Genomic DNA, 10,000 nt, shown 5'->3' on the forward strand with positions numbered 1-10,000 from the left:
GATTGGCGGCTGTGACTCCGCCCCCGGAAGTTCGATGACCCCCTTGGCCGGATGTTGCGCGTGTGTGGGGAGCGGGAGGCGGGGCCTGGTCTGGTCCAGTGGTTGGGAGAGCGTTGACCTGGAGGCCGTTATGGCTCCGTCCCCCTTTCCTCCGGGCGGGGAGTGTGTGGATATATATCTCCGCAACCGGACTCTTCGCCCATCGACTCAAATAACGGTAATAATGTTGCCCCAAACTGGCAGCGGCCGAGGTATTACAGCGCCGCGGCCGCCGCTCGCTCTCGCGACTGCGTGTGAGGATTTGCAGAGAAGGCGTTGCCTGCGAACGCACGCGCACACTCACACACACACACACACACAGTCACTACACTTGACCCTAGAATCCCGTGGAGCGCCTCGGGGCGCCTTGGAGCGCGCGATCAGAAGCAAAGGGGTTGTAGTTTTTTTTTTTTTTGTCGGCGTACACCACCCCCTGCGTTTCGCCCGGGGCTCTGTCGCGTCTTCCCGACGTCTCGAGAAAGCGCTTCACGGAATAGACCGCGAAGTGAATTGAGTATATTTTGTAAGAACCGTAAGCCTTGCAGTTGATGCTGCGCTTTTCACGTCTTCTCGACGTCTCAAAGCACTTCACGGAAATAATAATAATAATGATGATAATAATAATCCTTGCATTTGATATAGCGCTTTTCACGTCTTCGAGACGTCCCAAAGCGCTTCACGGAAATAATAATAATAATGATGATAATAATAATCCTTGCATTTGATATAGCGCTTTTCACGTCTTCGAGACGTCCCAAAGCGCTTCACAGAATATACTGTAAAGTGAATTGACTTTATTTGTGGGCGAACGCGGCAGCCAATTGCGCAAAGTGAATTGACTGTATATTTTGTGGGCGGAATGCTATTCTAACCTATTTACTTCTTGTTGCCTGCTATGTAAACTTGTCAAATTCTAACCTGAATTGTCTTCACTTTTTAGGGACTCTTGTGAATGATCGCGATTATCAGGATAAATTATACAAAGAGTCAGTCAAGATGATGTCCAATATCATTATTCTAATTTTGATAGTGTCCGTATCCCTGTCTTTTTGGATTATTTCCATGACCGTGAGTACCTATTATGGTAAGTCGTTTGCTTATTCTCAGATTGTTTTATGTATGTTTACGTGTGTGAATTGGGGCAAAGTCAGTAAAAGGAATCATTGGAAATAGAGGAAAAGAAATCAAAAATATTGTATCATCATAATAATCTTAAACTGCATACAGATTGGATTTAAAATAATTGCATCTTTTTTATTGCCCAATTGAAAATGTGACGAGGCAAACCTATTTAACTACTCAAACTATTTAATCCATCAACTCATACTTTCTTTATGACTTGTTTTTGACTATGTTTATTTTATCACAATATGTTTTTTGTCACAAAATGTCCTTTTTGTTGAGCAAAACAATGTCCTTAGAAGCACAACTGAATTGCCTCACTGTAATTTTTTTTCTTATTTCCAAGACCATCACAGTGGTCTTTGAGTGAGACTAACATTTTGTGCCTTTTTTTGTCGTTTTGTGCTGTAGGAATTGAGTCAAAATTGTCCAGGCTAATGGGACTCTTAATAGCCAAAATAGAGGGATTTGTCTGGTTGCAATCCAATACTCTTTTCAACATTGCACTGTTTCTCTCCTCGTGCAACATTTATTTTTGTAATTCAAAACATTGCGTCTCTTATACTTGGCTTTATCTTCCTTTAGGTACTCTGCGGCCTGTGTCCCCCTGGAGGTGGCTGTTTTCTGTTTTAATTCCACTAATCATTAGTTCACGGGGACTGAAGAATAAAAGTCTTGATCATAGCGGAGCTATAGGAGGTAATGTATCAGCTATGTAACCTATACGAATTTCATTAAATGACTCAAGTTTTCTGTAATAAAGCTATTTGGTTTATTAGATTACAACAGAATATACTTTGAGGCTATATTGCAGTTGGTTTGAGGCTTAATCATCTTATGCCATCTAAGAAACCAAATGGTGTTATTAAATTGTAACAAACTGAGTGGCCTGGTAGAGTGCTAAACTGAATTACAACAACAAAATTACATTTGTATAGCGCCTTTCATGTCGGGAGGACGTCCCAAGGTGCTGGACATTCAGTGTTTCGAACCCTAGCTGCAAATCGGGGAGGGTGGCGGGCAGGGGGAAAGGAGAGTAATTGAAGGCACGGTCGAAGGGGGTCTTGAGATGGGACTTGAAGGAGGCAAGGGAAGTGGGTGTGGCGGAGGGATTGCGGGATGGAGTTCCAGAGGGTGGGGGCAGAGTGGCTGAAGGCTCGCCTGTCAATGGTGGAGTACACGAGACGGGGGTTGTGAAATAGGCAGGAGCCCGCTGAGCGGAGCGAGTGGGCAGGTTGGTAGGGGTTAGGAGGTCGCAAAGGTATTGGGAAGCAAGACCATGGAGGGCTTTGAAGGTGAGGACCAGAATGTTGAACTGTATCCTCTTGTGTGATGGGAAACCAGTGGAATTGGGAACCTAAATTGTACATCCTAAACTTATAAATTTTTTCTTAGGCTGATCAACTCATTGGAAGTCTGGTGCTAACCTCTAAAATATCTTTGATAAGAGGAAACGAGAAAGTAAAACTTATACAAAGGATAGAAAGTATTTAATCTTTAATATAAACCTGTAAAAACTACTTAGGAAACATTTGGTAACAAAATATTTTCACTGATATTTTTGTAAATACATTTAAGGCATTAAAAATATCCAAGGTTGAAATTGATGTGCAACTTGATTGGAATCCCCAGAAGAAAACAGTAAAGGCTCTGTTATCCTTTCTAAAACAGAAGTTGTTTTCATAAACTTTTTAATACAGCAAGTTTTCTTGTATGATGATTTCAAATCAAGCTTGAAAATGCATTAGCTCTGCTGAAGAATGTTGTACATCAAAGTGCATGTTTTAATATAGCATCTTGTGGTCTTTTCATCACTGTGGACTGTGGTGGTTCAGAAGAATTTGTTGGGGGGAAGTTAGAGTTGCTGTTTTTCTCCTACTTTTTTCCTGAAGGAACTGACTTATTTGATGAGTGTTGGCTGCCCATCACGCTACAAGCAAAATTATAGTTTTAAAAAAAACCTTTTTTGTTCAATGCTGTAGGAATGAATGTCAGTAGCTTGTTCCAAGAACTGTTTTTCAAGTGAATAAATCTGATTAGTTGGATCTAAGATAAGGAGAAATTGAGTTTTTAGTTGTTAAATAATTATAGATTATCTAAGGTGGTTGCCTATAGAAACAACTTATAAAACATACCTGACGACTGTTTTCATACTTGTATGCTTTCTATCCTATGACTTGGCTCCAGTAGAATAAAAACTGATGTGGTGTGTAGCAGAATGTTGTTGCACAATATGATTGGGATAACTGAACTGATTTTAAACAACCCTGACATTGGAGTCCTGTAGCTCTGGTTAGAGCACTCGCTTTGCAAGCGAGAGACCTGAGTTCAATTCCAGGCGGGGCAAAACCTTGGGCAAGTTTCCTTACTCCACACGCCTAATAATAATCCCTCCAAAACCAAAAACAATAATAAATTGGTCATTTTCAATCTACGACTGTTTGTGGGACATTGCTGTGCACAATTGGCTGCCGCGTTCGCCCACAAATATACAGTCAATTCACTTTACAGTGTGTTCTGTGAAGTGCTTTGGGACGTCTAGAAGACGTGAAAAGCGCTATATCAAATGCAAGGATTATTATTATCTTCTAGTTGTCTTCCTCAAGATATAATGATATAAAGGAACGTTAACAGTCAATATTACCTAGCACAAGGCATTACCAGATTGAGTCTAGACACTACTACAAAAATGCACAATTTAAATAATAATAACCCAAATATAAAAACCCTCAGAATGCTGAAAATCTGAAATAAAAACTGATGAATGTGGAAATACACAGTAGGCCAATTGACATTAAATGACCTTGGTACATAAATTAATATAAGATAGATCTCAGATTAACATCCAGACAAGTGGAATAAACATGTTGTGACTTGCGCCAAAACATTTCTAAAACCTTTCAAAAGTGTCAAACTCAGAAGTGATGCCAATGTATATTCTTCATGTGGATGACATGATAAAGTTGTAATGAAACCATGTTTATCATTTCTGAGAACAATTGGAAGATTCACAATAGAGTAGGGCCTTAGATATGTTGTACAGCTAGTAGATCCAATATAAATAATGTGCTCACATGAACAACAATGCATAATCTGTTAATGCAGAAACTCGAAACTGATATTCGCATATCTTAGCTATTTCTTATTGCAGATTGAATAGAAACCATGTTCTCATTGTTCCCCCCAATGATCCTTGTGCTTGTATTCTTCCTAAATAACCCAGATTCTGTATCATTAAACTTTGATCCCAAATAGTAACTGGAGATGATTTTTGAATGTTAGTTGGCTCCATTTCAGATTCTTGAATTTTTGACAATAATCCTAATGGTATTTTCCCCTAAATTTGTTACAGGGTTGATTGTTGGATTCATCCTTACAATTGCCAATTTCAGTTTCTTTGTTACCCTGTTAACCTTTTTCATTACGTGCTCTAAACTTACAAAATGGAGAGGCAATATGAAGAAGCTTGTAGATGCAGAATATAAAGAAGGTAATGGTTTAAACCTTCTTTTTCATGTGTTTGTATTATTGGCTTGTAGTTTGCTGTGTAAGCACCTGATAGTGAAGAAACATTTGGGAAAAATAAATAGCATTCAAAAGATCTGTGCATGTGTTAAAACCATTTATTAGTTGTCTTACATTTACTATACTGCAATTAAGAAATGAATCTGCCCCACAAATGACTGACACTTAAATAATTGAGTTTTGAATGGTCCATATTTCCAAAGATACGCAGTGTCATCTGGTATATTTTATATAAAAATTTATATGGTGTTTTTTACATAAAGTCAATTCACTTTACAGTATATTCTGTGAAGTGCTTTGAGACGTCTAGAAGATGTGAAAAGCTTAATATCAAATGCAAGAATTATCATTATTATTATCTGCTTTATGTGTGCTCTTTTGTTTTAGTGCATTTTAATGGTTTGGACTTCACAGCCTGTCTAATGAAAGGAAGTTGCACAGTTATGTAGTTTTAAAGGCTGTCCGCCAACAAACCTTTCATTTTGATGTAGTAGCAAACTTGACTATGCAAACTCCCTGTTTGTCGGCCTTCCCAACTCCTCCCTCCACAGGCTGCAGATAATCCTATCTCTGTGACCTCCTAACCCCTACCAACCTGCCTGCTCGCTCCACTCAGCGAGTTCCTACCTACTTCACAACCCTCCTCTTCGACCATGCCACTGGTTACCCCCCCTTCCCCTCCCCTCCCTTCTCCCCCGACCTCAGCTCAGGTCTGAAATGCTGTACACTGTCCAGTACCTTGGACGTCCTCCCGAAGTGAAAGGCGCTATACAAATGTAATCTTGTTGTTATATTGGTTGTAAAATAGCAGGATTTGTAATCCTACTATTAGGATTGTTGGCCTCCCCAACTCTTCACTCTATAGGTTGAAGATCATTCAGAACTCTGCAGCCCGTGTCCTCTCCTGCTCCAAGGGTTGTGACCCTTCTCCCCCATCCTCACCCGACTCCACTGGCTTCCCATCTCACAGAGGATACACAGTTCAGTATTGTGTTTCTATGAACTATTAGTGTTTCTTGCTGAAAAGTGTGAGCAACAGTTGAGGACACAATCTACCTGAGGTGTGATATTGCAATAGTCGATTGACACCTCAGGAATAGCCATCTCGTGGATGCCAGGCAACTTACTGTATTATGAAATTATGTCTAGAGAGAAAAAAATTAGGTGAATCGTACCAGCCTAAATGTGTCTAATGTAATTTGAAAAGAGTAGCCTGTTTTTATTGCACATTGTGTCTAAATATGACAACAAATCGCATGTGCATAGTGTCTTTCACATCAGTAGGACGTCCCAAGGCACTGGATGTAAGTAGTCCTGAAGAGATACAATACATATATCAGTAAATTAGTGGATGCATATTCTCACCAACCTTAGCAATACTTGATTTAATTATGTATTTGTCCATTTTTATAGGTGGTCAAAGAAACTGGATACAAATATTCTGCAATGGAGGTGTTCCGACAGAGATTGCATTACTTTACATGATTGAAAGCGGACCAGGAGAAATTGCAATTGATTTTTCAAAACAATACACTGCCTCCTGGATGTGCCTGGCTCTCCTGGGAGCTCTCGGCTGCTGTACAGGGGATACCTGGGCTTCAGAGATAGGAAGCGTCTTCAGTAGTACAAAACCAAGGTTGATAACCACTTGGGAAAAGGTTCCAGTTGGTAAGAATCCACAATGCTTTCTTAATAATTATGAAGTCCAATTCTAACATCAACCCTCTATGAATGTTTCTTTGTCACCAAAAATATGGCGTAATAGTTCTAAAATAGGAAACTAGATTTCATGAGCAATGGAGAATTTATTAGAATTTTGTATATTAGATTTAACTTCAACTTTACCCCTCCGATCCAAAAGAATCCTTATTGATCTGGAAGCTTTTGTGCAGCATGTTGATTTCACTTGGTTAGTTCCTCATGTCAACTTGTGACATGAGCTGAAAGTAGGAACAGAAAGTTGTAGAAATTAATAAAGTAAGCAGAGGGCCAAACAGGATGGGGTTGGCGTCTTTACATTGTTATAAAGGGTAATGTTTTGCTCTGTAAGCCTCCATGCAGAACTGATCACCACATCCAAAGCAAAGAAAAGCAGGTAGTATTCTTGCTATACTTAAGAAGGGGAAATCCAACCTAAATACAAATCTAAAGTTACACACTGGGTGCACTTTCTTTCAGGTACTAATGGAGGAGTCAGCCCTGCGGGTCTTGTAGCAAGCTTACTTGGTGGTATGACTGTTGGATTAGCTTACCTGCTAGCTCAGTTGATGATGGTGGAAGACCTGGATAGTTCACCGCCTCAGTGGCCACTTGTTGCATATGGCGCTGTGGCAGGTCTGCTTGGTTCTGTTTTGGATTCCTATTTGGGCGCCATAATGCAATATTCAGGTATGTGTCTAAAAAAGAAAAAAAAATACACTCTTGGTTCTGCTCATAGATAGAATTGGGAGAATAAGAGTATTGGTAACAGTACTATTTTGTTCCCACCATCTGCTGAGTGGAAAGAGTTATACCGTTGTCCTGTCAGTCATAGTACATGAGTGAATTAAGTTGAACTCTTCATTCTTCCCTGACTAAGAGGGAATTCCTGCCATTCATTCCATGTGTGTGCATGACTCAATATATAAATTCTCCCATCAGCAATCACAAATTTGGATATTTAATAATAATCCTTGTGCTTGAAGTAGCTTCAATAACAACAACAAAATTAAATTTGTAAAGCGTTTTTCACATTGGGAGGACGTTCCAAGGTGCTTAACAGTCAGGGATCAGGACTTGAGCGTGGGGGGCAGGGTTGGGGTGTGGGAGGGCAGAGAGGTAGCAGGGCGGCTGAAGGCACGGTCAAAAAGGAGGGTCTTGAGTCGGGCCTTGAAGGAGGCAAGAGAGGGAGCATGGTGAAGGGACTGTGGGATGGAGTTCCAAGAAGTGGATGCAGAGAGGCTGAAAGCCTGGCTGCCAGTGATAGGGCGGGTTGGGCGGGAGACATGGGGCAGGCCAGAGCCTGCTGAACGGAGGGAGCGGACATGTTGATAGGGGGTCAGCAGGTCAGAGATGTAGGAGGGGGCAAGGTCGTGGGAGGCATTGAAGGTGAGGACGAGGATTTTGAATTCTATCCTCTGAGGAATGGGGAGCCAGTAAGGCCGAGCGAGGGTGGGGATGATGGGCTCATGGAGCCTAGTGCGGGAGAGGACACGAGCTGCAGGGTTCTGGATGATCTGCAGCTTGTGAGGGAAGAGTTGACGAGACCGACAAGGTGGGAGTTTCCGTAGTCAAGCCTTGAGCCTTGAAAATTCAAACACCATAGCCTACATTTGCCTATTCATTTGTAGCATGCTAGAATTCAGACAGGAATGGTTTTGAAAATATTTGTTATTGTTCTTTCCAACAAATGACTGCAATCTTTGTTTCCTTAAAGGATATGATGAAAACAGTGGGATGGTTGTCAATCACATAACTCCCAATGCAAGGCACATCTCTGGAAAGCCTATTCTGGATAACAATGCAGTAAACCTGTTCTCTACTATCATTATTGCTCTGGTGCTGCCAGGAATGTCCTTTTCTTTTTGGCCTAGAAGTTAAATTCTGAAGGAATACCCTGATCAAACTGTTGATTGAAAATATAGTAAATGAATGTGGTAAAATAGAGATAATTGAACACATTTTGACAAATGCATGAGACAGCCTGCAATAATTTAGTTATTTTGAGGTTGCAGGTCAATATGTTTCTTAACATATTTAATTTGTGCTCTTTTAAGACAATTGACTGGTTTATTCTTGAAATGCCTAACCACTCGTTGCTGCTCACTAAACAACATTTTTTTATCCGAATTGATTTTTGTTTGGTCATGTTAAGGTGGGGAAATTTGCATTTTATACCAACTTTATAATTTAATTAAATTTATTGCATTGTTACCAGCATTGCAAAAACAGTACAATAAATGTAACATCCTGTAGCTCAGTGGTTAGAGCACTCGCTTTGCAAGTGAGAGACCTGAGTTAATTCCAGGCAGGGCAAAACCTTGGGCAAGTTTCCTTGCTCCACACGTCTAATAATAATCCCTCCAAAAAACAAAACAATAATAATAAATTGGTCATTAATCCGTGACTGTTTGTGGGACACTGCTGTGCGCAGTTGGCTGCCGTGTTCGCCCACAAATATACAGTCAATTCACTTTGCAGTATATTCTGTGAAGCGATTTGGGACGTCTAGAAGACGTGAAAAGCGCTATATCAAATGCAAGGATTATTATTATTATCTAATACTTACATTTTTTTACTTTTATCTTAATGAGAAGCATGTTTACTGTAATTTGAAAAGCTGACTGATATGCAGGCTTACAAATGAGATGGAAATTCCAAAATTGGATTGTTTTACATTTCTTATTGAAGGATATTTATAAAATTGTAGGTATAAAGTCTTTTTTGTATTTGATAGACTTCTTTGTAACATTTAATTTTATAAAGTAAGTTTTACACTGAATTCCAGTTTTGAATAGTGGTTTTATTCTTGCCTGATACTTTTCACAAAATCACTGCTCAATATCAGGCTGGATTTATTACATTTGAGTTATATTTTTTGATAAATTGGATAAAATGTTAAAAGATGTATTAACAACCCAACTCATGCTTGTAAGTAGACTTGCAAATTAAAAGTTAAATCGCTGTGCTTGTACTTCCTCTGATATGATGTAGTAGAGTTAATGGGATCAGGAAGATAGAATTTTCATGACGCTTTTAAAGTAATATTGCAGATGTACTTAACATGAGATGTTAAATTGCATTACATTCACAAAAAGGTAAGATTGTACTTTCTACCAGAAATGTTATCTCACTAAAGATTTTAAATGTTGCGCAAGAACAAATAACCTTTATGTGCATGTATAGATTTCCATAACTTGTTTGTTTTGCGATGAGATTTTGACATCATTCCACTGCTTTGAGTCTGTGGAATGTTTGAGTATCTCAAATATAACGTCAGACTGTAACATTTTTGGTTCTTCACATGGGAAGTGGAATTTACACCAAATTAGCATCATTCCAAAATGTGGTAATGCAGAATATAGACTGATATTGTAAAATGTATTCATATTTTTCTAATCTTCCGGGCAGGAATGCAGATGTGATACATTCCTACCAGAGTGGGTCATGACTATTATTTTTAAAAAAAGTATGCACTAAAAAATGTTTCATGTTTTACTTCTAGTCTTTGACAATGTAATGACAATATAAAGTAGTATCGATGTGTCTGAATTAAAACCAATTTATTCCACGTTAAAATTCACTGCAGTGATGTGTGTTCAATTCCTGTTTTTTT

General features: G+C 39.3%; 1 protein-coding gene across 1 annotated transcript; it reads left to right on the plus strand.

The window, feature by feature from the left end:
• The first annotated feature begins 126 nt into the window (after window positions 1-126).
• Window positions 127-8,542, plus strand: tmem19 (transmembrane protein 19). The gene is made up of 7 exons (XM_042335850.1): window positions 127-217; window positions 980-1,123; window positions 1,747-1,860; window positions 4,514-4,651; window positions 6,100-6,354; window positions 6,865-7,074; window positions 8,102-8,542. The coding sequence occupies exons 2-7, from the start codon at window positions 1,036-1,038 to the stop codon at window positions 8,263-8,265; spliced, it is 969 nt and encodes a 322-aa protein (XP_042191784.1). The 5' UTR covers window positions 127-217; window positions 980-1,035; the 3' UTR covers window positions 8,266-8,542.
• The last annotated feature ends 1,458 nt before the right edge of the window (window positions 8,543-10,000 follow it).

The sequence above is a fragment of the Callorhinchus milii genome, unplaced genomic scaffold (assembly GCF_018977255.1).
Source record: "Callorhinchus milii isolate IMCB2004 unplaced genomic scaffold, IMCB_Cmil_1.0 Scaffold5, whole genome shotgun sequence".
Classification (NCBI taxonomy): Eukaryota; Metazoa; Chordata; class Chondrichthyes; order Chimaeriformes; family Callorhinchidae; genus Callorhinchus; species Callorhinchus milii.

Excerpts from the sequence above, each read along its gene's own strand:
- tmem19 (XM_042335850.1), top strand. The coding sequence starts at position 1,036 with ATGATGTCCAATATCATTATTCTAATTTTGATAGTGTCCGTATCCCTG. Across the intron at positions 1,861-4,513 it reads TCATAGCGGAGCTATAGGAG|GGTTGATTGTTGGATTCATC; the intron begins GTAATGTATCAG and ends AATTTGTTACAG. Across the intron at positions 4,652-6,099 it reads AGATGCAGAATATAAAGAAG|GTGGTCAAAGAAACTGGATA; the intron begins GTAATGGTTTAA and ends CCATTTTTATAG.